Source organism: Dermacentor andersoni, chromosome 4, assembly GCF_023375885.2.
Source record: "Dermacentor andersoni chromosome 4, qqDerAnde1_hic_scaffold, whole genome shotgun sequence".
NCBI lineage: Eukaryota > Metazoa > Arthropoda > Arachnida > Ixodida > Ixodidae > Dermacentor > Dermacentor andersoni.
The window spans coordinates 169,275,433-169,302,944 of record NC_092817.1 but is presented as its reverse complement, the minus strand read 5'-3'; the positions used below and the strand labels follow the sequence as shown (position 1 = coordinate 169,302,944).

At 46.9% G+C, this 27,512-nt stretch overlaps 1 protein-coding gene across 2 annotated transcripts; it reads left to right on the top strand.

Annotated features, from left to right (window-relative positions):
* Positions 1-2,212: 2,212 nt before the first annotated feature.
* On the top strand, positions 2,213-27,073 carry LOC140217170 (uncharacterized). Of its 2 annotated transcripts, XM_072287561.1 has the most exons (6): positions 2,213-2,382; positions 4,258-4,334; positions 6,682-6,808; positions 10,142-10,212; positions 20,594-20,720; positions 25,472-27,073. In XM_072287561.1, exons 1-6 carry the CDS (start codon positions 2,261-2,263, stop codon positions 25,998-26,000), a joined length of 1,053 nt encoding a protein of 350 aa, XP_072143662.1. In that variant the 5' UTR covers positions 2,213-2,260; the 3' UTR covers positions 26,001-27,073. The 2 variants fall into 2 exon arrangements, with proteins under 2 accessions (XP_072143662.1, XP_072143663.1); XM_072287562.1 differs by lacking the exon at positions 25,472-27,073 and having other exon boundaries at positions 20,594-20,809.
* Positions 27,074-27,512: the final 439 nt, after the last annotated feature.

The window sequence follows — 27,512 nt, the reverse complement described above, 5'->3', positions numbered from 1 at the left end:
TCATAAAGGAAGGTGTGGAATATAACGAACCCTTATATATAGCTTTCATTGATTACGAGAAAGCGTTTCAGTTAGTCGAAACCACAGCAGTCATGCAGGCATTACGGAATCAGAGTGTAGACGAGCCGTATGTAAAAATGCTGAAAGGTTCCTATAGCGGCTCCACCAGCCACCGTAGTCTTCCATAAAGAAAGCATCAAAATTCCAATAAAGGGCGTCTGGCAGGGAGATACGATCTCTGCAACGCTGTTCACAGCGTGTTCACAAGACGTATTCAAAGACCTGGATTGGGAAGAATTGGGGATAACAGTTAATGGAGAATACTTAGCGACTTGCAATTCACTGGTGACATTGCCTTGCTTAGTAACTCAGGGGACCAATTGCGATGCATGCTCACTGACTTAAAAGGGCAAGGAAGAAGGGTGGGTCTAAAAAAATATTCTGCAGAGAAGTAAAGTAATGTTTAACAGCCTCGGAACAGAGCAGCGGTTTCCGATAGGCAGTGATGCACTGGAAGTGATAAGGGAATACATCAACTTAGGGCAGGTGGGACCGCGGATCCGGATCATGAGACTGAAATAATCAGAAGAATAAGAATGGGGGGCTGGGGTACGTTTGGCAGGCATTCCCAGATCATGAACAGCAGGTTGCCATTATCTTCCGTGAGAAAAGTGTATAACAGCTGTGTCTTACCTGTGCTCTCCTACGAGCAGAAACCCGGAGGCTTACGAAAAGTGTTCCACATAAATTGAGGACGACACAACGAGGTATGGAAAGAAGAATGACGGGTGCAAAGTTAAGAGGCGGGAGATAAGAAGATAGCAGATTGGGTGAAGGAACAAACATTAGTTAGTGGAATCTAAGTTGAAATCAAGAAAAATTAACATGCATGGGTCGGGCATGTAATCAGGAGGGAAGATAAGCGATGGTCATTAAGGGCTACGGACTGCATTCCAAGAGAAGGGAAGCGTGGCAGGGGGCGGCAGAAAGTTAGGTGCGAGGATGAGATAAGGAATTTTGCAGGGAGAACTTGGTCACAATTAGCACAACACCGGTGCAGTTGGAGAATTATGGGAGAGACCTTTTCCCTGCAGTGGGAGAAGCCAGGATGATGATGATGATGATGATGATGAAAGCCTGCACGATGTAGAACAAGCTCAAAAACCATGGACGTGATAACTTTCAGCTATTTGTTCTCAGTATTCAGTCGTGTTTGCAGCGACGGAACCTCGTGTACCACAACCATTTTCACAAAGCTATGGAAGCACCTGTAAATGGCATCTGTCCCCCTCGTAATACAAACGACGGCGAAAGCATGAGCGTGAATCCGTTCACGGAGAGAGAACAGGGAAAACTTACTCGACTGTTGGCTTGTTTCTGCTCGCGGCCCCTTATATGTTGTGGCTCCACACTCGCAACTGTTATAAAGAGCTCACACTTGATTCTTTGTTATTCATTTTTGGTTAAAATTTGTGCAAGACAAATATTTGAAGACCAAAGTGGGAAGTAGAGTATTTTCTTTAAAGACAGCACCACTCGTCGTGCTGGGCATGAAACGCAATTTACGACTGTACAGCAATCACACAAAACTGTCGCCGCTGTGCTGTGTATGACTGAGCTACGGCTATTCACAGTGCATAAGCGTTTCTTACCGAATAATCGCTCCATGTGCGAAGCAATTCTAGTTCTGTATTGCTAGGTGTTAGCGAAGACAGCGCTGGAATTTGTTGGCAACAGAACAAAGCGAGCGCCACTCGTCGGGTGGTAAGAACTACCTGCTTCACTTCAACTGAGCCAGAATTGCAGCATCTGGTAGTCATACGCTAGTTGGACATACCTTGATTTGTATACCTCCTACACTTTCACGAGTGCTTACACGGGCAACAATTTCTTCTCAGCAAGATGTTCACGTAACTTTGAGAGCAGCATGAAAACAAAGAAACGATATCATCCGATAAATGTACATTTTAGTTTTCGTGGTTGTGATGGTTAGCTTGGGCAGATCATTGGGCGGAAAGATAGCTAGGCTTATCGGGGCGCCTCTGCTTGCGTGCAACTTTTTGCACAGTCGCGTCAAGCTAGTAGCAGACTCAAACGTCTCATTTTTTTCCAGCTGTGTGGTATCATTTTAATCGAAATCTCAAAGTGACTTTAGTTTTATTAGTTTCCGTTCTTTCTTGGGATTGAGTGCGCATGCGCGGTCATGCAAAGGTGCGCATCCGCGAATACACGCCAGGTCTACGCCATCAATACACCAGGCATGGCTGATGAAAGAAGCTACGAATACACGCCTCCTGAGTTTAGTACGACAGACGAGGCAACTGCAAGTACCACATGGGACGGTACCCCGGGTGCTTCATCTACTCTGGACGCCTACAATACGTGAGCTGTACCGCTTCTTAAATTTCATTCAATACTGTTACCCGATACTGTTACCCTGATATAACCCATATTACAAACTTGTATATCTGTACATTTGTGCCCACCGAAAACGGGTAATTTTGACAGCCAACTTTAGCTTTCAAGTCCGAGGCTTTCTTAGGTCTACACGCGTCGACCCACGCGGGGTGCGAATATATTTCCATGTTTAGCGCTGTTTAGCGCTAAACATGGCAATCTGGCAATCAACATGACAAGCTGTTCAGCGCTCAGGATAAGATTTCTCAGAACGTGCAGCGAGCATTCTTACAGAAGAAAATGTTTCGTTTCTGTTTGATTATTGCACTGCACACCCTCCATAGGGTACGATAGCTCGAAGTCCCGGGTTCAATCCTAGGTGGCACCGCCAAATTTCGATGAAAGCACAATGCACATAGGCTCCTGCTTATCTCCATTTAGTTGGTCGTTACAAAAGCTACGATGGTCAAAATTTATGTTCACTCGACTACTGTGGCATGCGTTTTATAAGGTCGTGGCTCTTGCACGAGGAACTTCGGAATTATTTTTAACCGCAGTCAGCAATTTGTGTGCCGAACCATAAGCTTTTTCTAGGCAACTCGTCAAAGTGAACAATAATTCCTATCATTTGGCAATTAAAAAAAAGTGACTAATTGAGTACTGCCCGCTCAAAGCTTTACTTATCGAAAACAATCGCTGTGGATGAAAAGACACAAGCTGGTTTAAAAGGATTGCTGTTCCATTTCCACGTGTTGCTTAAGGGCAACTAAATACACATTACAGAGAAAACACTCATTTCCTGCTTGAAGTATTTTGGCCGATGAAGGTATTTTTTTCTGTTGTTAATGTTATTGACAAGTGAAGTTTAAATTACTGTGTTGTAAATGTTTTTTTTTTCAAAGAGCAAACAGGGGCGACTTTATACTATCCCGATAGGGTAGTGGAAATCATTGTATTCTACGGTATCGTTTATCGTCCTGTAGCACGTCGCGCGTCAGCTATTTTTCATGCCGTTCTCACAATAAAATATTTAGAATTATTAAATAGGCTTCGGCGACAAACAGAAGCAAAGTTAGCATCGCTTGAAAACAAATATTTATGAACTCCATTGTAGTTCATTATTATCTCATTTGAACTCGGCATTTTTTTCGTAAGCGTTCAAATTATGACTTGGCTAAGAGCTTGAAATATGTTTCTGTTCTTCAGAGCAAGTCATTGGAGCCGATAATTTCAAATAACTAAATTACGATATATTAGTGATAGCTTCTGGATTCATCAGTCATATTGTAATTGGCGTGAAAACGCCGGATTCGCCACGGCGATGCCGAATACCATAAGGCGGGTAGAAATCGGAATTTTTACAGAGAGCGTCTTTACAGAGACCACCACTTTACCATTTTTACAGAGACCATCAGAGACCATTTACAGCGACCACCTGCACATTGTCATTCTTATACTCCAACCTGATTTATTGATACAAAGATATGTTCCATGCATCAAGATGTGATTCCGAAATTACTGCTAGTATTCCGTCTCAGTGGAAAGTGGAGCAAGCATGCTATACAGCAATCTACGTGGGACCTATTGTAAGTACTACAAAGGTTAAACTGACAGTGTTCGTGCAAGTAAAGGTGCGGTTTCGTGCATGGTGGATGAGTGCTCTTCACCGCATAGTGCCCCGAGTGTGCCGTTTCTCCTATGCCAGACAGCATAGTCAGTCTTTGGTAAGAACGAACTATTGCAAGTTGCGCGATTACAAAACACGACTTTACTTCTTGTGAAATTTGTTTCAATAAAAGATAAATTGAACCATTTTTGTCACAGCTAGTAATTGCCTGACCAATACTTTATTAATTGCAGCATTCCTGATGACGCCTGGAAGTACCAGTGGATCACACAGCCCACGCCGATACCCGACGGGGCTTTCAACGTCGACGGTACGTAGGCGATGGCCATTTGCCACGGGTGGAACTTGCGAAGATAGTTTACAACAAACGTAGGAGATTGCCCCTACGGTTACCGGAGCAACGGTAAATTTATTGGGTATAAGGATGCACTTTAACAGCGTCGTCAAGACGGTTTCCGCATGAGCCAACTTATGGGTCCTTATTGAGAAATTTGTGTTTATCTGAATATATGCAATTTTATACATAACCTAACCTATGCAGTGCTTGTAATATGTTCTTGTATCCGTGGGCAGGTAAAGGACGCTCCTAGATCAGGACGGCAGTAGCCGAGACTGTGCATTCTGTACAGGGATTAATTCCCTCATAAATGGGATCTTGGGACCATTGGTGTACAATTTTATTGCCAAGCAGAGTCTGTGGGTTCGTCCTCCGAACATCGCGATAATGTTTCCCTCATACCGATCAAGCTGCTTGGCAAAGGAAGTGCTTTGATGCAAATACAGATTAAGATGTGAAATCAGGGTGGCGTTTCCGATGTCTTTACTGGAGGGTAGTAACGGTACTACCACGTTTTCGGCCCAGTGCGATAATTACTCCTATTACGCCAACTACACAAGTTACAGCATACAATTGTGGACAGACCGAAATACTTTATATTTACGCTTTTTGTTACTTTCTACCAAGCAAGCCAAGTAACAGCCGCAGCATAAAGAATCTTAGCAAATTAATGAATATGTAAGCCAAGGACACACACAATTTTTGGGTAGTTGTTCACCCTTTGTTGCCTTTACCAAATAACCCAACAATACGCTTCTGAAACATGTTTCGTGTTGACAATCCCAGTAACAATCACAGTACCCAACAATTTACAGTAAGTGTGCCACTACTTCAAAACTGTAACGCTTTGATAACAAGAAAATCTACCCCATGCTGAAATACCGGCCTTCCAAACTGAACGTTCTTTTTTGTAAGGCGATTACCATTCCTTGCATACATCAAGCATCATTCATTGTGCCAGTATCTGCGCAACCTCTTACGCAGGCCTCACGAACGTTGCGAGCTTAGCGGCGCGACTAATAAAAAAAACAAGTTCCTCAAATTACGCCAATGCTATCACACTATATTTCATTCGAAGTCAAAGATGACACTCAAACCTTTAGTTCTGGTGGTTTGGAATCCGCGTTCAATCTTTTATGTGACGTACGAATGCTCAAAGACTCGCGCATTTGGGTGTAACAATGCCATGAATGCCATTAACATTCTTAGTGAACTCCCTTTCCCCCACCCCCTTCATATTCTAAATAAAGGTCTATTAAACAATGCGGCGTGTCCTTTCAGTTTTAATGCTAATTTCAATAGCGTCGACGGTCATCCTGAGGAAGGCTCTGCCGTAATTTTGGCCTTTTAAGTCTCTCGCGTTTTACTCTCTTCAATTTCAAGCAATTTCTGTGCAGTTATAGGAAAGATGTGCACCTAGCTACAATCCTTGCAGCGCTATCCATTCAGCCCACACTTTTAACGCGCTATGACGCTTTCCGTTGCAGAGTTCAGTGGAATTGCCCCATGAATTAGCACTTCCGCATCTATTTCCAAGCTGATCTGGCGACTGGAATAGGACTCTTACATATGCGCATTGAGAAATCTTTGTGATAGTTGTGTTATAGTCCGCTGATAGCCTATAGAGGAACATTGGCGAAGACGGTCATTTTGGCGTTCCTAACGATCTTCTAAACATGCAGTGCTTACTGCCAGTGCTTAGAAACTTCAGCTACTGGAGGCAGCAAACTGGTTTCGGATAATCAGTTTCTGAAAGGCGAGTACGTCGTTGGATGGCGCACCTATCTGTCATAAAGGGTCAACAAATTAAGGGCATACGACAAAGAAAAATTTAAATCTCTCCGTAGAAATGCGTCCTCTCAATTTTTCTTTGTCGTCGTCCGTGTTGGGCTGTGTCTGCTGCTCATAATAGATCAAAATAAGGCACGAAATTCGTGAGGCATCTAGTGTGCTTATTACTGGATAACACAGCAAATATATTGGGTCAAGGGTTCGACGAACAGGAAACCGACTTCTCGTTTCTCACTTCGAGCCCTGTCGTGTTCTGCTCGCGGTTTGAGGTAAAACCTGGGTAATATTCAGAAGAATCGAATACTGAACAATCTTCATCGTGCTTGGCTTCTTCCTTGCCAGGAAATTCTCGCATGCAATCTAGAAAGTTGCAGAAAGAAAAAGCACTGCGTATGGAAGCACAACAGTAAAGTTTCCCTACCACTAAAAGCTACTTCCCCTGTACAATGAGCATGGAATATCGATTTCTCATGAATTGCTCTTGCTGTACAGCGAATGAACACGTTTACTACACTTTTATGCCATACAGGCGTCACTGACACTAGCATCACAAGTTACCAGCAACTGGGGTGCGTCAGCAGCATCGATAATGCTAGGCCCAGCACAAGCCTCACTGGCATGGAGGAAGCATCAGCCAGTTTGGAAGACGGCGCCACGTAAGTTCACATTTAGAAATGTTCTAAAAAGCAACTCTGAGACAACAGCAATGGCTACCCGTGTAACAATATGCCTCTACTTCGTAATTTCACCTTGGGTGGGCTAGCTCTGATGGCTGAAACAGGTACTGCATCAGCAGTTTTGAGCGTTCGACTGGCGCAGCCTACTTTGTTGTACTTCATGGTTGCAACAGCGCCACCGGACCCGGACAGGGTAAGAAGGAGGGAACACCACACGGCACTGTCCAGACCCCATGCTGCAACTATTGAGTATCAAAAGCTCGCCCGATTTCCCATCCTCTTAACAGGCTGCAATGTGCCGTACACTTGCAGGTTTGCAACCTGCTTACTCACTCCCCATTTACAATATATGAAGATTGTGAAGGAAAGATACTCATATAGGAATCACAAAATTAAATAGGCTTATGTCCAAGTTTACTGAGGCAATGCCGCATGGGTACGCCGGCCGTAAGGAGAGTGTTCCAAGTTAATCTGAAGTCGACCACTCTGGCGTTCGTTATAGAGGTCGACGAATGGCGTTACAGTGGTTGAATTCCGTGGCATGCGCGGCAGCGGCATGCCAAGGAATAATAAGGGGCTTCCTTATTCCTAACGTCATTCTCTACACATTGCGTCCGTTCTCTTACGCCATACAAAAACCAACCTTCAACAAAGGCGACTGCCTTAAGGCGACTCTGCGAAAGGAATCATAGTGTATACCTTTGGGCGTGCATTCACGGAATGTGTCTTATCCTTGAAAGCGAATACGTAGGCGAGTTTTCCCGTACTCGCACAAGTTCTGTTAATCGAGTGTTCTATCAGAGGATAAATCGTAGTAGGTGCTTGAGAAAGTGCGTTCTCTTTGAAGCTTGCAAACACAGGAGCCATAGTGGTGCTGAGCTATGTGATAAACTGGCGCTGCATCGTGTTCTTGCATGGATGGGATTGCGAGAGGAGGTGATTTAGGATCGGCATCGTTCTCGCCGAGCCAGGACATTTTCAAAGCCCGCCTGGCAAGCACCGTTTCGTCCATGAAAATGGTTCAATTGACGTGCGCACCTTCAAAGGCTGCTTTGCATTGCAGGCTATAGCTGCGCGAGCACCCCATTGTAGCGGACAGAGTATAATGGTGCAATTTATTGTTTACGATAAAGTAAAATAGAGATTTCTTTCGTTTCGTCGCCTCAGGTGCTCAACAAATATCAGGAATTTTATTTTTGTTGAATAAAATCATACAGTGAGTCTTTTTACTTCAAAATGGTTTTTCGTTCTGCATATTTGTTCCATCCTCACACAGCCACGCTTCTATCGCTATTCCCCTAACTGCCCTTGCTGATGTCGGTGACTATCTGTTCTGGACCATATTTCGTGCGAAGCTTCGCGACCCATTTCGATCGACTTCGCAAACCACACCTGAGACCATAGAAGCGGCGAGGGTTGCTATTCTGAGGGGTGTTGTTTGTTAGTGCACCATCTGTTGAGCTTTCCGAAGAATTGCATTATCTTAACCACGCACCACGAGCAGCTCGGGAGGGAGGGGAATGCAAGTACAGAATAATCTCTTTATCTTGTAACTTGGTAATTTCCTTACTTGGTTCAAGCATCATTTATGGCTTTCATACATCTCATGCTTCATATCATCATCATCATCATCATACTAATAATCATTATCATGATAATCACCATCAGCCTGCTTGCACCCACTTCAGGGCAAAGGCCTCTCCTATAGTTCTCCAACCACCCCCGTTATGTACTAATGGTAGCCATGTCGTCACTCCAAACTTCTTAATCTCATTCACCCACCAATCTTTCCCTTGGAATCCAGTCCGTAACCCTTAATGCCCATCGTTTATGTTCCCTCCTCATTAAATGTCCTGCCCATGCCCATTTCTTTTCCTTGATTTCAGCTAAGATGTCATTAACTCGCGTTTCTTTTCTCACCCATTCTGCTCTTTTCTTCTCCCTTAACATTACACGCATCATTCTTCTTTCCATATCTCGTTGCGTCGTCCTCAGTTAAAGTAGATCCCTTTTCGTAAGCCTCCAGGTTTCTGCCCCGTACGTGAGTGTTGGTAAAGCACAGCTATTATACACATTTCTCTTGAGTTATAATGGCAAGCTGCTGTTTATGATCTGAGAATGCCTGCCAAACGCACCCGAGCCCATTCTTATTCTTTTGATTATTTCAGTCTCATGACCTGAAATAATCAGAAGAATAAGAATGGGCTGGGGTGCTTCATATCATGAATGCTAAACTCACATAAATGCACCTTCTCAAGGCGCTTGTTTATGTCTTGTAAATGTCTGATGTTTGTAATAAAAAAGAATTGCTGAAAGTCAGCGTTTCTTCTGCGTCTGTCTACACTGTCCCGCTGACTCTTATGCGCTGGAGGCTAAAAGAAAGTACCAACGTGCCCGAACTTATGTTCTTTCATATTATGATAATTTACGGAACTCTTTGTTATTTGCGGATAGTTGGGCAAGCACGTTCCTCAAAGTTACGCTCTCTCATAGCGTCCTATCTGGAACTGCGCCTTGTTCATCCCACTTCCACATGAAACTGGATCGTTCGGAGAGGAAGCTGCGGGTGACATTTGAAGCAAGCTTAAAGTCGCTTTCCGACGTCATCTTTCTGTTCAGAAGCGTTCAAAATGAGAGTTGCCTAAGAGACAACCATTGGTTCTATATCCTTCAGTGGAAGCCAGTTTTGCCCGTAATTTCATATATTGTGTTATATAAGATACATTCCCTTTAGCGCTGTTGCGGTATTCGTCACTTGTCCACTTTATATTGAAGACCGTAATGCCGCCAAGCTGATAGCAAATCCCAACAGGCACGTACGAAAGAGTATTCTTTTTGCGCGCCAATATTTTTAAGGAAATGGTTTCAAATGTTCCATTCAGCTTATTCGGAATAATGGTCGCGATTGTGCACTGCAAGTTATTGACACTGTGGCAGATGCAGAACTGCAGTGGAGAACTCTCACTACAACTACAAATAGACAGTTACCACTGACTTTACATAACTACAAAGTCCTAATTAGACCCGTTGTACTTGAACTAAAAACGTTAATTTCACAATGTTCGTTTATGTCAAGAAGGCGCTTCTACCAAGATTTATGAACTCCATGCAGCATATTTTGCATCGGGTGGGCCGTTAACCCTGTGCCAATAGGCTAGTGAGCGTTTAGATCAAATGAAACATAGGTATCACGTTCCTTTTCAAAATACCTGTTTCATTATTCCAAATTTGGTTTTAAGAAACTATTCTTTAGGCATATTGTGGCTTACCTGCAAACGAGCAGAGGAGTCTGATACATATGTAGAATTCCAGGATTTCTGACGACTCCTTCGAGGACCTATGGAACGCGTTGAACAGCCGGACCGATGCCACTGACGTCGATGGTATGTACGGCATGGCCTCCGACCCTTACCACTTGCGAAGACACTTGACAACCCACAGAGGAAAGAACATTTACATCGATCACGAACGCTGCGCACGTATTGCTAAAAAGAACAGCTTACCAGCGTCACCATGTCGGTTTCTGCTTGTGCAGGCTTAGTGTGAAATGCATGGGGATTACTTGAGTGCTAGTAGCGAATACTACACATAATGTACGCGCTTAAAGTTTTCGAATCAATTTATTTTCAAGCGAATCAATTCGTATATGCCATAGGCGCTTGGCGATTTTTCTTGGATATATCCTTGGAATGGGCTCATAGTAGCGAGTATTGCAACACGTAGCAAGCCAAGCACACATGTTTTTTTTTTCTTTACGTTTTGTGGTTTCTCGAGCAGCCTGTCGTTAAAGCACCCTTATCAGTCACCATTGCGAATTTCGTTTATCGACTGGAAATTATCTGCCACCGTCAAGGAGGCGTTTTGGTAAGACAATTTTTCAGATCAATTCCCTATCGGAAAGTATAGACGACATGAAACTGTCGTGCTACTGTGCCGCGAAGAGGCGAGTGTAATCGTCTGCAGGAACTCTCCCCCTTTGCCTCAATTAGTACCCGATTAGGACTAGCGTCCACAAGCATCGTTCCTTCGCCCTATCCCACACAGAAGTCGAGGGCCTAGGTCAGGTTAACGTATTGAGCTTCTCCTCCATTTTATACAGTTCTTTTCGGCCGCACGACACATCTTTTGTGTTCCGGCATTGAATGATAAATCGAACTCACGTGCTACGGGTGGTGCCTTTGCAAGGAGTCCTCATTGCACACAGGTATCAGTTTGTGGGGCCTTGACTGTCTCTCTCAAAGCGCCGCTCCTTCAAGAGGATGGGTGCGTAACCTTCTTTATAAAATTGCAACTGTTTCCTGGTTCGGAGCCATTCTATGCATTGGAGACACCGTTGCAGCCACCCGATTCTTAAGCCGCCCCATTTGTTTAAACAGACAAACCTGGTGAAGGGCCAATTAAGAAAGCTCTCTCGCTGATTTACGAAAAATTGGTCACACCTTAGTGGTGTTCTACAATGTATGCAGTCCTTCCGCTCAACGTATTGTGGCGTGGTTGCTGCTGCTAAACTGTTTATTGGCACTTGTCTCAGGATTTCAAGGTTTCCACGCGTTTCCACTCTGATCTGATGTCGCCGACATCACTCTTACATATGCGCTTTGGGCGACCTATTTTAAACAATGTGGTATGTGTCTAAGGTGCGTTGAAAGGTAGGGGCTTATATATGGTTTTCTTTTTCTTCTTTTATCAATAACTACAGAAGTTGGTGACTGTATGTATGGGATTGTAAAGCTCTTCCTGCCTAGCTCACTATTGGTTGGAGCTTGCATCTATCACATCAAGACGTGGTTTTCTGCGGTATTCTTCAGCCTCGAATTTGTGATCACAGTTTGGAAATTTGTACTGTCAGCGTGTCCTTTGCCCAAGACCCGAGGAGGTTACGTCTAATGCTAGGAATGAATAGGCGATGCTCAAAACCTGTAGGTGCAATGTTCCACAGCTATTGTTGACCTGTAAAAGATAGTGGATATCGGTGTAAAATCGAAATGAAGGTATTGTAAAGGAGATTTATTAGGGTTCGTAGTGACCGCCGGTTCTACGATGCACAGAGCAGTTCCCGAGCTCGAGCTTCTGCTGCGCACTTGATGCTGCCGATGCCGCTCACCCAGTGCGCACGTTCGTTATCTTCCTTACAATGGCCCCGTGGAAATAAAGGAGCCATCCTGGCGACTTAGGTTTCTGGAAGGACGGTAGAATCGTGATACGGCTTGAGACGCTGAACGTGAACGACTTCGCGGTTACGACATCGCATGTCGGACGGCACCGTTAGCGGCTCAATCAGGTAATTCACGGGTGATGTTCTCTCGAGAACGCGGTATGGCCCGTCGTACTTCGGAAGGAGTTTTGAAGCGAGCCCAGGCGTGCGGTGTGGCACTAACAACCAGACGAGAGCGCCCAGGAGAAAAGTGGGAGTCGAGTTCTGGGCATCGTGAATGGCTTTTTGACGGTTCTGGCCGTCCGAGGTGAATCGGCGGGCCAGCTGGCGACATTCCTCGGCGTGTTTGGTGGCTTCCGAGATAGGCAGGCATTCAGATGGGTCTGGCCGGTAGGGCAGAATGGTGTCGATTGTGTGCGAAGGATGACGGCCGTAAAGAAGGTAAAAGGGTGAGAATCCGGTAGTGGCCTGAGTCGCGGTGTTGTAGGCATAGGTGACAAACGGAAGAACGAGGTCCCAATTAGAGTGATCAGGTGAAACATAAATGGCGAGCATGTCACCAAGAGTTCGATTAAAGCGTTCCGTGGTACCGTTAGTCTGTGGGTGATAAGCAGTGCATTTACGATGAACAATAGCGCATTCAGCAAGCAGTTGTTCGATGACTTCAGATAAGAAGGCGCGGCCTCTGTCGCTTAAATGTTCACGTGGACCTCCATGACGAAGGAGAAAACGGTGAAGTATGAAATTGGCGACCTCTTGCGCTGTAGCATTTGGTAGAGCAGCGGTCTCCGCATAACGGGTTAAGTGGTCTACCGCAACGATTATCCACCTGTTGCCGGTAGGAGTCAACGGAAGTGGCCCGTAGAGATCTATGCCCACGCGATCAAAGGGTCGGGATGGGCATTGCAGAGGCTGGAGTTCACCGGCGGAGTTCTGTGGTGGTGCTTTACGGCGTTGGCACTCACGACAAGAGCGGACGAACGTTCGAACGAAATTGTACATTCCCCGACAGTAATAGCGGTGTCGAGGTCTTTCGTAGGTTTTGAAGACTCCCGCGTGGCCACACTGAGGGTTGACGTGGAACGAGGAGCAGAGCTCTGATCGCAAGGTTCTCGGAATGACGAGTAACCAGGTGCGTCCCTCTGGGGCATAGTTGCGTCGATATAGTAGCTGGTCTCGAATCGCAAAATGAGGAACTTGGCGCCGAAGCGTACGTGACGCTGGAACGTTCGACGTATCCGAGAGAAGGTCGAGCAGAGATGCAGTCCAGGGATCATTACGCTGTGCAGCAGCGATAGTGTCAACGTCCAGAGAGGATAATGTACACTCGCAGGCGGAGTCGTCACGGGCCTTCGGGGGAAGCGGCGATCGGGATAGCGCGTCAGCATCGGAGTGCTTTCGCCCGGAACGGTAAACCACGCGGATGTCATATTCTTGGATTCGCAATGCCCAGCGGGCAAGGCGGCCGGATGGATCTTTGAGCGTCGACAGCCAACATAGTGCGTGGTGGTCGGTCACTACGTCAAACGATCGGCCGTATAAATATGGGCGAAACTTGCCAAGCGCCCACACAATGGCCAAACACTCCTTTTCTGTAACGCTGTAATTGGTTTCCGCCTTGGTTAACGTGCGACTCGCGTATGCGACGACGTATTCTGTGTGGCCAGGTTGACGCTGTGCCAATACAGCGCCAAGGCCTACACCGCTTGCGTCGGTATGTATTTCGGTTGGCGCTTGAGGGTCAAAATGGCGAAGAATGGGTGGCGTCGTGAGAACACGGCGCAAGGTTGCGAAGGCGTCGTCACACTCTGGAGACCATGATGAGAGATCTCTAGCGCCACCAAAGATCAGCGTCAGAGGCGATATAATTGACGCAAAGTTTCGAACGAATCGTGGGAAGTAAGAGCAGAGGCCGATAAAACTGCGTAGCTCTTTCATAGTGGTAGGTTTTGGGAACGCAGTAACAACACCTAGCTTCTCGGGATCCGGGCGAATGCCCTCCTTTGACACGACATGGCCTAAAATTGTGAGCTGACGAACAGCAAATCTACACTTCTTCAGGTTAAGTTGCAACCCGGCGTTGGTCAAGCAAGTGAGTACGTGCTGGAGACGGAGCAGATGCGTTGCGAAATCAGGGGCGAACACCACAATATCGTCAAGATAGCAAAGACATATTTTCCATTTGAGGCCACGTAAAACATTATCCATCATCCTTTCGAACGTAGCAGGAGCGTTGCAAAGTCCGAAAGGCATGACGGTGAATTCATACAAGCCGTCTGGTGTAACAGAGGCAGTTTTCGGTTGATCGACCTCTGCCATCGACCTCTGACCTCTGACACTTGCGCAGTTCTTGCCTCAGGAACTACGTCGTCTAGTTTCCCTCTTCGTTAAAGATGGGCCGTCGACGCATAGGGGAAAGCGATCGGCGACGTGGGGAGGGTGACCGGAGGCGTTCAAAGCGAGGACGGCGATCAGTCTGGGAGCGAGCTGGTGATGGGTCGAAGGAGCCGTAAGGCGCAGGTGGATCAGGCGGCACATAGGGCGCGCGGCGATCGCCATCGAACGCCTGCGATCGGCGGCGGCAGAACCTTGCGACATGACCGGGATACCTACAGGCGAAGCATATAGGGCGATTGTCCGGCGTACGCCACGGGTTAGTGACGGCAGTGGTGGTCCAGGAGACGGGAGGGGGAGGGCGGTGTACAGGCTGCAGGAAGCGACGCACGGGCACAGTACTAGGGGCCATTGCAGCAACCGTAGCATAAGTGAGTGGTGTAGTCACGACATCTTGCTGGGGAACAGCCGGCAGCGCTTCCGCGACCTCTTCATGGATCACGTTACGGAGATCAGACGGCAAAGTGCTGGCAGACTCCTGAGTAACGGACACCAGAGATAGCTGTCGTGCAACTTCTTCGCGGCCGAAATCCTTGATTTGGGTTATCAGGGAGGCTTGTTCTGGGCCGGTGGTCAGGCTGCAGAGTGACGTCGCAGGCTGCAGAGTGACGTCGCATTCGGCGTGGGATGTCGCCTTGTCAGAGCTCGCTGCTTACGCAACTCATCATAGATCTGGCACAAGCTGATGACGTCGCCAACAGTGCGTGGGTCCTTGGCCAGAAGCATCTGGAACGCGTCATCATCGATTCCCTTCATGACGTGCTTGATCTTTTCCGCTTCCGTCATGGCAGCGTTCATGCGCCTGCACAAATCTAGAACGTCTTCTATATAGCTGGTGAATGTCTCACCCGTGTCCTGTGCGCGTGTACGCAAACGCTGCTCGGCTCGGAGTTTCCTGACGGCGGGTCGGTCAAATACTTCGGTAATCGAAGTCTTGAACACCGACCACGTTCGCATATCCCTCTCATGATTTCTGAACCAGAGACTGGCCACGCCCGCGAGATAGAATGATACGTAAGCCAGTTTATCTGAGTCATTCCATTTGTTATGAACGCTCACCCGCTCGTAGGACGATAGCCACTCTTCAACGTCGTTGTCGTCGGTTCCGCTGAAGATGGGAGGCTCCCGTTGGCGAACGGTACCAGGGCAAGGGACGGGTGGCGGTGGAAGAGTCTGCTGGTCGGCGTCCGGCATGGCAGAGGGTAGCGTCCGAGAACGGAGTTCCAGGATGGTAGAGTGGAACATTACCCAGCACGGCTCCACCACTTGTAAAGGAGATTTATTAGGGTTCGTAGCGACCGCCGGTTCTACGATGCACCGAGCAGTTCCCGAGCTCGAGCTTCTGCTGCGTGCTTGATGCTGCCGATGCTGCTGACCCAGTGCGCACGTTAGTTATCTTCCTTACAGTATCAACATGCGGGTTGGTGACGTCATTAGTTGTTCCCTCCATTCACTGTGTTAAAAAAATATCCGAAGAGGAAGCTTCAGCTTATCGCCATTTCACATTTTCCTATCCAAATGCATGTAAAATGGAGATATGTTTAGAAGAACCAATCTTACAGTGATATGAGCGATGTTCGTTGCATTTGAGAAGGTAAATTCCAGTGATTGGAAGCAGCGATTTTTTCGGGCCTACATATTATACGAAAATGCCCGGAAGTTGACAAAATTAGACTGATCGACAATTACGATACTCCCTGATGCGAAATTTTAGTGGTGCTCAAGACAGAGGTACCCCTCAGGGAGCTATACTCTCTCCACTGCTATTCAATGTAGGGATGAGAAAGCTAGCCCTGGAGCCAGATAAACACCCGAATCTCGGTTGTGCGATATATGCCGATGATATCACGTTCTGGGCTCACCAGGGGTCCTACGGGGACAAACAAGAAACCCTTCAAAAGGCCATAGACGCAGTCGTGGAATACGCGAGGGCGGCGGACATGGCATGCGCACCCGAAAAATCGGAATTCATTCGGGTGCGTGCGAAGTACGCAAGAAAGAAGGACTGGGTGCCGCTCACTCTGACTCTCGACGGGGTGCCAATTCGTGAAGTGGAGACACTCAGAATATTGGGGATGTGGATACAACAGAATGCTGGAACATCTCACACCCTACAAAAACTAAAGGCGGTCACAGGAAACGTGGCCAGAATGATAAGGAGAGTGGCAAGAAGCAGAGACTGCCTAACTGAGGGAGAGACCATCAGCCTGGTTCACGCATTCGCAATTAGCCGACTCATATACGCCCTTCCGTATCAGGCCTTGACAAACCAAGAGATTAAACAGGCAAACGCAATAATAAGAAAAGCCTTCAAAGCCGCCCTTGGTCTTCCCGAATGCACTAGCACAGAGAGATTCGAGGGACTGGGCCTGCACAATACTTTTGACGAGTACGCAGTCGCGACGTTATATGCCCAGAAAGAAAGACTCTGTTCTTCAACTCAGGGCAGGGAAGTATTGGCGAGGTTAGGCTTTCCCCTGAGACCCCAGTATTGCGGAGAGAAAACGGCACAGATAGACCGCAATGTTCGATCGCACATCGCGGTGGGCCCAATTCCCAAAAACATGCACCCCAAGTACCATCCCGGACGACGCAGAGCAAGGGCAAAGACCCTTCACAAACGTTTCGGCATGGGACCGGGGGTGTATTATACGGATGCCAGTCGAGCCAGCTCAGACACTTTCAGCATAGTCTCTACATGCAACAACATAACAACGGCATCCTTCAAAACCTCCTCGGCATGTGTGGCAGAGGCTGCAGCCATCGCCTTGGCCATTCAGGACGCCGAGCGCCAAACCAATTCGGCTGTCATATTATTCGACTCACAAGCGGCTTGCCGCCTGTTTTTACAATCAACGGCACCCAAATCAATAATCAAAATTTTAGGCACTCAACTAGAGGGGCACCACACTATCGTCTGGTGTCCGGCACACGAGCGACTGGCAGGAAACCCTAGGGCAGACCGTATTGCTCGAGGTTTGAACGTCCGAGCAACGACATGGCCTAGCGACGTCCTTCCACCGAATTCTCGTGACGTCCTCCTACAGCAAAGGCAGGAGCGGAGATGTTTTGAACATCCTCACACCGATTTAAACAGCGAACAGGAGAGGGACTGGCGTCGTGTTCAGACGAATACATACCCCAACCTGCACCACCTACACAGAATACACCCCACGAGGTTCACTGACGAGTGCTCGTGGTGCACAGACACACCCACACTAAAACACATCACATGGGAGTGCCCCAGGAGGCCTCCGCACATAGACAGTCCCATATTGCACCAACATCCACTAATGAGGAATAGGCAGTGGGAGGCATGGCTTGCGGACGAGGGTCGGGAGAGCCAGTTGGCTCTTCTGGACCAAGCCCAGCGAGCCGCTCTTGCCAGTGGGGCCCTGGAATAGGGGCTCCAACCATCGTGCCTTATTTTATTTACATTGAATAAAGTTTTACTCTCTCTCTCTCTCAATACGGGTTTTCATTTCACGATATATTGGGTGCAGGGACAATGTTTTCTCGTGCGGCACCTTGCAAATGGAGCGAAGTGCGTCGCGACTGCCTCGCTAATCTGGAGGCCCTGAAAGCCAGCGCATGGGTATGGCGTGGGCGCGATTCATAGTAACCGCCGTGGACAGGTCTCCCGTAAGACACGCGCTAATCTAGCGCCATCTATGAGTCATTGTTGCCGCAATATGGCTATCTTCTCACGGTTTTGTCATACACTCATCCGCTTTGCGCTTCACAGTTCCACTGCACCACCGTCTTCGCTTTCCTCCTCGCGCCTTTCAAACTCCGCTGTGCTGCGCGTGGGCTTTCATTTTTCGCTGTACTCGTTCACTCGGTTATGCCACCGAAGCCGACGTCGACGCAAGAACGGCCGCCTAATGCCCGAACCGCCCGCGCGCTAGCCGACATGCCCAGGTTGGCGTTCGCACGTCCACGCATGCGCAGATTGTGCGGCACGGCTCGTACGCGTCGAAACGCGGCACGTTCTGGGCGAACATCTCCTTTCTGTTATCCCACGTTTCGGCTGCCTCGCGTCGGCGCTCCTGGCTGCCCAGCTAAGGGTGTATGAGTAAGTGCAGTGAACGAGCGCTTTAGTGCGACTTTGGGGATGGAAAGCACTTTTTTCGTGACCTGCGGCAGATGCAAAGTGAATAGACGTGAGCTTGCGCGAGTCTGCAAGCGTACGCATGCTCTAGATTCAAGAGTTGCGTTCTAAAAGAGTTGAAACAGACTGGCCAGAATTTAGCAACTCTGCTTCGGAAACAAATATCGCATTTGTGTAAACTGTTTCCGTTAGGATTTCTAAAGCTGTCGATTTCGACTTAGGAATTTACAACACGCGAAAAGTACAAACATGTTTAGGAGCGCTTGGCAGTGTATCACTAAATGTGGTTTCCAGAATTGTGATATTGTTTTTATTCCTCTAATTAAGAGCTGTAAGCTTGATATTGTTTCTTTACAAAACTTTTCCCATCCAATATTTTTCATAAAAACTTTCAGAGCATGAACAAAATTATTTAGTCATAACATTTTATTATTTCCTTTCGCATTCAATAGGCGCCATAATTTTGTGCAGGGATGACCGAGAGAAACGACATCTTTTTTTTTCCGTATTTAGACAGGAGCCTCCGAGATCCGGGTTCCTTTAGTGCACTACTGCGTGAGAGGCTTTACAATAACGAGAACGCGTCCTTTTTTGTTCAAGACGTACCGGACCACCTCAGGAAAACCATTAATGTGGGACCACTGCCGAGAAATATGGATCCCAACCTACACGAAAACAGGCGAAAAGCTAGGGCCGAATACGTTGAGAGAACGCTAGGCCAGCTAGACAATACAGTATACACGGACGCCGCCGTATATCTACACGGAAGAGAACGCGTGGCCGCGACGGTAGTGGTTAACAAGGAAGGAAACCCAATCACGTATGCCACGGCAAAGGTCGCTGGCACAGCGGAGGCCGAGGAGATTGCCGTAGCGCTGGCGGCAGCGGAAGGTTATAGAACAGGCCGATCTCTCAACATACTGACGGACTCAAAAGAGGTGTGCAGGAACTATACGAGAGGCAGAATCAGCAAAACTGCCCTCAGAATACTCAGCGGAGCCACCTCCGCCGAGAAGGAAAAGCCCAGACACAAACTAATCGGGATCCCGGGTCACGTAGGCATAGGGGGGAACGAAAGGGCAGACAGCCTAGCTCGAGGCGAAGCGTTCCGAGCTGGGCGGTCGGATGCCCCGGAGACCCACCTACAGGCTTGCGAGGGGGGATACGCAGAGACCCTGAACTTACATAGAGGAACTAGAATTAGATATCCGCCACCACACAAAGACCTCACAAAGGAGGAAGCGACCAGCTGGCGCAGACTACAAACAAACTCCTTCCCCAACTTACACGTGCTCAATAAGATGTTTCCGACACAATACAGGGCCACCTGCCCTTGGTGCGGTGCCAAACCTACACTCTACCACATCACCTGGGAGTGCGAACGCAACAAAGCATTCCACAAACACGAACACCCGAGTGCGGAGCAATGGGAGAGTCGGCTCACCAGCAGCGAGCTCACGGCCCAAAGGGCCCTAGTGCAGCACGCGAGCGATGCAGCACGACTCAGTGGAGCCTTGGAATAGGGGCCCACCCTTGCTGAAGGGGAGTCTCAAGTCGCCAGCGCCAAGCGATGAAGACGACGGAGACCTCGTAACCGCGAAACTCTTGAAAGACTCAAAAGTTTTCACTCACTCACTCACTCAAGACAAGTTGGGTGTCTGCGAAAGCATGTTCATTGAATTTATCATATCATCCATTGCCACCTTGGTGAAGCATGGAATGCGCCTTTTACAGGAAATTAAAAGCACCTATACGATTTTTGTACCGCACCAAGAAATTGCGACCTGTCGTCTTTCGCTTAGAACGTGGTCGTGTTGTAATCTCTTGTTGTAATCTGTTGTAAGTTTTAGAAAAATTCACCCTTCCACGGATCTGATCGTGACTGTCTCTTTTATCCCTACGAAGTTCGTGCTCGCACTCAATGCAGAATTTCGGGAAAAAAAAGCCCCACACAAAGCGACACTGCAGCCGAGCTTCCCTGCCAAGAAATCTAAACTAAAACGTTTTGCATGCCACCATTTCTCAGCACGAAATTTGTATACTCTATGAATGACCTGTCCAGAGTGGTGAGTAAACATTTCTGCTGCTTTTCCCGGCCATACAGATGCCACTGACACCGGAAGCATCAGTTACCCGCCCATGATGTCCAGCACCAACGCCGATCCCGCCACACCTACTACAAGCCATGCTCGCATGGAGAAAGCAACGTTTATCCCGGAAGAAACCGGGAGGTGAGCCCACATTTCGAAATGTTCATTAACACAAAGCAACCCAAAGACCACCCGAAATGCTGCCCATAGTACAATCCTGACTGCACTCACCAAATTGTTCTGAGGAGGGGAGTGCTGATGCCTGAAAGGTGCAATATCTCAGCTATTGCTCATAGCAGGCTGCCCCTCAGGGCAGCGTGTTATGCGTTAGCATTCGTTAGGTGTGTAGCGACACCACTAAAGTAAGCACATGTGGTTCGGACCCTGCCGCGATCAGCCATGCGCGTCTTCAGCGGGTGCCGGGAAAAGGGGAGCCTCAGGCACCGCCAATACCGGGTGTTTGGACCTGTATGGCGCTTCAGTGGATGCAACAGACCTCTTGGCCACCTCTTCATATAGACGGCACCCTCGGACCGACCCATCTGAGCGAAATCAGGGATCTACTCTTACTGTTCCGCCTCTGCAAACATTTTCTTTCACTCACATTTTACATCTTTCGTGTTTTCTATACGCTTCTCCTGACTTCCGGCATTTCAGCCGTCAAAGGTTACTAACCTTGTGTGTCGTAACCGCCCTTGGTTACACATATTGGGTTATTGCAGAGTTGTAGGACTAGCGCACACAAGTCGTGGTCCTGTCACGACCCCTTGTTGGGATCCGTGGTGCCTGACTAATATTTCTGCTGAAAACAGGCATACATATATGGCAGAGTACTTTCCTTTCACCCTCAAAAGGCAGGGCTCACTGATGATTTTTTCCTGTTCTTTGGCATCAAAAAGAAAAAACTTTCCCAGATGTCATGTAATGCACAGTTACAGGACCGAAAATTCAGCCTGAATGATTTCTGATTTCTTCTAGTAAAGTGTATTAGGCTCCTATATAGCCAGAGTATAAAATCACGAAGACGGCGAGAGGTGACATTCTGTCAGAACTACGCGACAAAAAGCAGTACGGAAAGCCATCCACCGTAGCGTCACTTCTTGGACATCCCAGTGACCCTAACGAAAAACCACACGATGAAGGCTTTTCGAAGTGTTATTTCAGAAGATTACGTTATTGAAATGACTGAGGCAAAGCTTCTAGAATGATGACGATGCAAGACGTAATTAATGCTCCACGAGTACAGACGTCAATGAGCTTGTTTCGATTTCGCCGGTGCTAAGACATTAGACAAATATACACCTAGCTTCAAGCAATTATCCGTAAGCCTTCAGAGAAATGAAAAGACGCGAAGAGATAACTCAGTAGGAGGCGTAGGGTGAGGATCTGCATAGCAGGAAGGTCTAACCGAGGCCACTTGCTCTGGGCTATGATCTGCGCAAGCGCGAACGTTCTCAGTTCTGTCAGTGATTCACTTAATCATACGGCGCCGATGCGCACTGTGGTCGAAGTTCGCGAAATATATTAAAAGAGAGAGAGAAATAGAAGACAGGAATGGCAGGGAGCTTAACCAGACGATTGTCCGGTTTGCTACTCTGCCCGGGGGAAGGTGGTATGGGGAAGAAGAGAGAGCGCAGTTCCGCGCACAGTGGAAGATTCGCACCGAGTCTGCACACGGTTCCCAAGACCTGTCGACTTGATGTATTTTAAAAGTGCTTTCGTGGCTTTCAGTGTCATCGACGTGCACGGCCAGGATCCAAGAATTATCATTTCGGCAGATGGTTTAGAGTCCAGCTGGTTCAGTGCTGTCCGGAGAACTTCGCTCTCGACGTCGCATTGAGGACAGATACATAGGATATGTTCGATTGTTTCTGCGGTTCCGCATAAGTCGCACACGGGCGGATCCTCCATTCCAAGGCGGTACGAGTACGCTGTAGTAAATTCCACCCTGAGCCAGAGAAGGCATAATACGTTCGCCTCAGAACGGGATATTTTTTATGGCGCTTGTAGCTTTAAGGATGCATTCAGCCTATGAGAGAATGGGAGAAGACCAGTATCTGTGTGTCATACATTTAGCCACAATATGAAGCTTTCTTGCAGTGTCGATTCTTGATAAGGGGACTGGAACTGGTCGGGCATCCAGTGGGGCTTCGTCGGCGAAGTTATTAGAAGCAATGTCAGTACGTCCACGTAGCCACGGAAGTATAATTTCGTACACTTTACCGATAGTTTGATGGCGATGGTCTCATAATTCATTGTCAACTGCTCATGAGTGCTATGATATATGGCAAAATGCAGACTGAAACGCTGCCGCAAAAAATGACCCATTTCTGAGGTGTCTCTTGCAGGAGATATTTGACAGCAGCACGCAGGGCAGCAAGCTCCGCCGCCTTTGATGTTGTCATGTGGCACAGTTTGAATTTGATTGTGGCTTTCGTAGTCGCAATGACAACGGCACTTGAAGAGCTGGTAGGTGAGACTGAACCATCAGTATAGATGTGTATTCGGTCCCCCTATGCTCACTGAGTAATAGCAAAGTGATCTGTTTCAGAGCTATTGTTGAGTGATTGGCTTTCTTCTTTACACCAGGAAGCCTTGCTGCTGGTATGTATCCTAGTGGAAGACAATCTGTATGGGTGATTGTAACTTCAGAAAACGTTGCACGCAGTCTTTGTGATCGTAGGAACGCCAAGTCATGATCAGGGACGCAGGAAAGATGACGGATATGCGTTCTGAGACAATCCACAGCAGCGTATGTTTTGATAGAATGATCTTTCGCGAGCATGATTGTTGCAGCTGTTGATGCACAGCGAGGAAGCCCTAAACATGTGCACAATGCTTGTCCCTGTTAGCTCTCCAATGAGTGAATATTTGACTTGCACGTACTGGACAACACTGCAAGGCTGTAGTGTAAATAAGGAATAGAGCCACGTACAATTGAAGAGCGGAGCGTGCAGATGTGCCCCATGCTTTCCCGCACACGAGTCTCACTACCTGATCAATGGACAATAGCTTTTTCTTAAGGTACGTGCAATGAGGGCTTTAGGAAAAAGTTCTATTCATTATTAAACCCAAAAATCGATGGGTCTTTCCATAGGTGATATAGGTAAACATAGGTGATAGATGTAAAATATAGGGAAACAAATAGCAAATTCACGGCGCAAAAGAGCTCAATGTTCATCTATTGCTGAGCGCAGGCCTAAAAAATGCTGTCGACCACGGGAGCAATACAGGTTATTTATATACCATCAACGAAGATTGCAGTGGCTGCTGTAATGCATATTTTCACAACGAAATGAAGAAAAAAATATAGCAAGAAACTACTTCAGCAGCATATGCCATCAACCATGTGTGAAAAGACTGAAGTATTTTATGTATTTTTGCTCGCAAAGTATGGTGGAATTGATCATGTGCGCGCCGGGTGCACGGTGCCTTCGGCAGGAATGGTTTAGTGTTCGAATGCGAGTGGAATATTAAATGACTTGATTGAAAGACTGCAGAAATATTTGAACCCAGAAGTTTTTCTTCGTATTCCATATGCACGGATTGAGTTATGACGTGTGATGTCCGTCAGGAAGTCAGTCCACCAGTGCTGGTTAGAAATAACGCTAGTATTGCGCCTTTGCAGCATCATAGTTTACTAATGCGAAAGACAGGCGGCTCGTTGCGATGGCTGCTAACCGGAAAAGGCGGCTCTAGTCCAGAGACACAAAAGGTATCATCATGAGGCCCATCTGCGTAAGCAAGTATATATACAATGGCTGAATAATAATTGAGAAATCAAAGAAAGAACGAAGTAAAGAAAGAAAGGAGGAAAGAACGAAGGAAGAAGGGAAAGAAAAAAGAATAAACAAATGAAAAATGAACGAACGAACGAAAGAACGCAGATAAAAAGAACAAAGAAATAACGAAGAAAAGAATAATTAAATTCTGGAGTTTTACGTGCCAAAACCACATTCTGATTTGAGGCACGCCGTAGTTGGTGACTCCGGAAGGTTAGACCACCTGGGGTTCTTTAACGTGCACCTAAATCTAAGTGCATGGGTGTTCGCATTTCGGGCCCATCGAAATGCGGCCGCCGTGGCCGTGATTCGATCCCGCGACCTCTTGCTTAGCAGCCCAACACCATAGCCACTAAGCAAGCACGGAGGGTGAAGAAAAGGAAGAGAGAATGAGAGAAATAACAATAGAACGTTTAGGCACTGCATTAGGTTCTCGCATGTGTCGTTGATGAGGTCAACATACAGCGTCATACGTTTACTTCACACTGTGGTTAGTTATGTTTTGAGAGTAGTCTTACCCTTCCAATCGCATAAATTAATGCACTATCACGTGTGCAGCAAGCTTTCGCATTCACGTGTTAGAGAAGTGCAACATGGCGCCAAACTTTTTTCCACTCTTCTTAGCATACAAGGCGTCCTGAAAAACGTAGACGTATTTTAGCTGATGAGAAGCAGTGTATTCTTTTGCCTGAATATTCTTTCTGAGCCAGTCGAAGGCGCACATGTATTTTAAATATTTATACCTGCTAGGCTCCTTAACTAAACATCACTGACAGCCATTTCTGCTCACACGTACCTGTTTCATAGAAGCTATACATAATGTAATAAATAAAGCGTGGTTCTTGTGTTTCTTGCTGCTCGAACTGAGATCGTTCTTATATTCAAGTTTAACCACACAGACCATCATAAGCAGCAGTGCCCAATTTATGTCAAACTCGAGCCCAAATCGAGTGCCAAGACTAAATGCAGCAAGTTAGCGCTCAGGTTCAGAAAGTCGCCTGACCGTTAACTCGCCATTTAGTTTGTGAACCTCTCGATTTGCAAGAAGTGTTTCTAGCCTCCCGTAAATAGAGTCGGCCATACTGAGCTCCTTTGTCCGTCTACTTGCAGGAATAACACTGCAACCGGAGGAAGGGAACAGCAAGAGCTGTGCGGTGTCTGTGGCAATGTTTCGAGCAGAAGGGACGCCTTACAGCGGCACGCAAAGGAACACACGGGTGACACAGCCCACTTTTGTAAAGCATGTGATCACTCATCTGTGAAGGTGTCTAAGTCTCTAGAACACTACCACAACCGTAATGACAAAAAACACAAATGCAAAACCTGCGATAAACTCTTCCGCCGGGCTGATACTCTAGTTAAACATTACCGCACGCACACAGACGAGAGACCCTACAAATGCACAATCTGTGATAAATCCTTCCGGCAGTCTAATCATCTAGATAAACATAAGCGCACGCATACAAACGAGAGACCCTACAAATGCCAAATATGTAATAAATCGTTCCTTGAGTCTACTCATCTAGATAACCACAAGCGCACGCACACAGGTGAGAAACGCTACATTTGCAAAACTTGCGATAAATCATTCAAGCGGACGGAGAATCTGCGTAAACATCAGTGCACTCACGCAGAGTAGAAACGCCGCGTATGCCTAAAATGTGCTAAATCATTTAAAAACAAATATGATCTCAAGAGACATGTAGACTCGCAATGTGGAAAGAGCGCTTTCGGTGGCGAAGTCTGTGATCAATCCTTTCAGAAAAATTCAAATCTCGGTCGTGACCGTCGAACAAAGCACGAGGATAAAACACCGTATGAGTGTAAGCGTGCGGATGTCGTTTTGCAGACAAAGAAACAAGCTATAGGCATGTGTGCCAGAAGGAAGGCAAGATGTGAACGATGCAGACTGGCTTTTCAAGATTACGTGGCCGGACGTCGTCGCCAGGTTGCTTCAATGTCGAAAAATACGGCAGGTCTTGGCCAGCTCTGACTGTTCCATGAACTATGTTGTTGGTGAACGTTGCTTTATCAATCATTTCAAGACAAACTTTAATGTGCTGCAAGTTTTTGTTTTGTGTAACTAGAGGGTTGAAATGTCAACAAAAGATGGTTGACTCCACGTTTGGTTAGGGGAACTTCTTGTGCAGGTGTTTTAACACTGTACCAGCAAAAAAGCTTTAATGAACCATATTCGTGGTTATTTTGCAGCGTAAACAGAATATCTCTGATTAGGAACCATTTCAAAAAGGAAGTGATGTATTCTTGTCAATTAAAAAGTAATTTCTGGCATTAATCGAGGTCCAAAGGCCAAGTTGCCTTCGAGAGGCAGCACTTGTACATTCCTTTACGAGAAGGTATAGCAGTATTGTATGCGTATGAAAAGTATTTGCTCGAAATTTTGTTTTTTCTTTGGCGTGTCTATTCATACCGCAGATGTTTATTCTATACCATATAATACGCTGATGACGGTAGTCACACTGCATTAGATTCAAATCATTTGCACCTTCACTGTGTGATATAGTCTCCCACTCTGAACATTTTTAATTAGTCATGTTATATTGTGGAGGAACCTTTGAAGCTTAAGCAACAGCTTTTTTTACTCCCTCGGAAGTCGTCTGTTCTGACTCCGGCTGCTCTCTTGTTGCAGCCGTACAAAGTTTTTAGACTGATGTGACAAAGCTCTCAGTGCAATAATACCAATAAAGCTTTTACAAGTGTGCTAACATACGTTTACTCGCATACTCGTATACATTTTATCTCTGAACGCATTTCACCGGCTAAATAATGTTAGGTTACCACTCAGCGCGTGAAGCGCCTGAGTGTACCAGACACATCTTTCTCACCGATTATACATTCCTTCTATGCTGCAGCAGAACCTCTTTTAGTCAAATTGCATGCGCAATACGAATACAATTGTGCGTTGTTCAAGGCATGCAAGAACCAACGATTACGCTAGAATCTTAAACGAATCATGAAGCAAATGTTTGACGTTCATTACCGTCAATCACTTATTGGATGTTCAATGCATACTATCTTTCTACCCGAGTGTAAATCGTTCAGTACCTTCCCGTTCCCTGATTAGTGTTCCATTCGTAACTCACGGTTCTTGATAGTGTATTATTCACTGTCGCTACCACGCGGCTTCGTG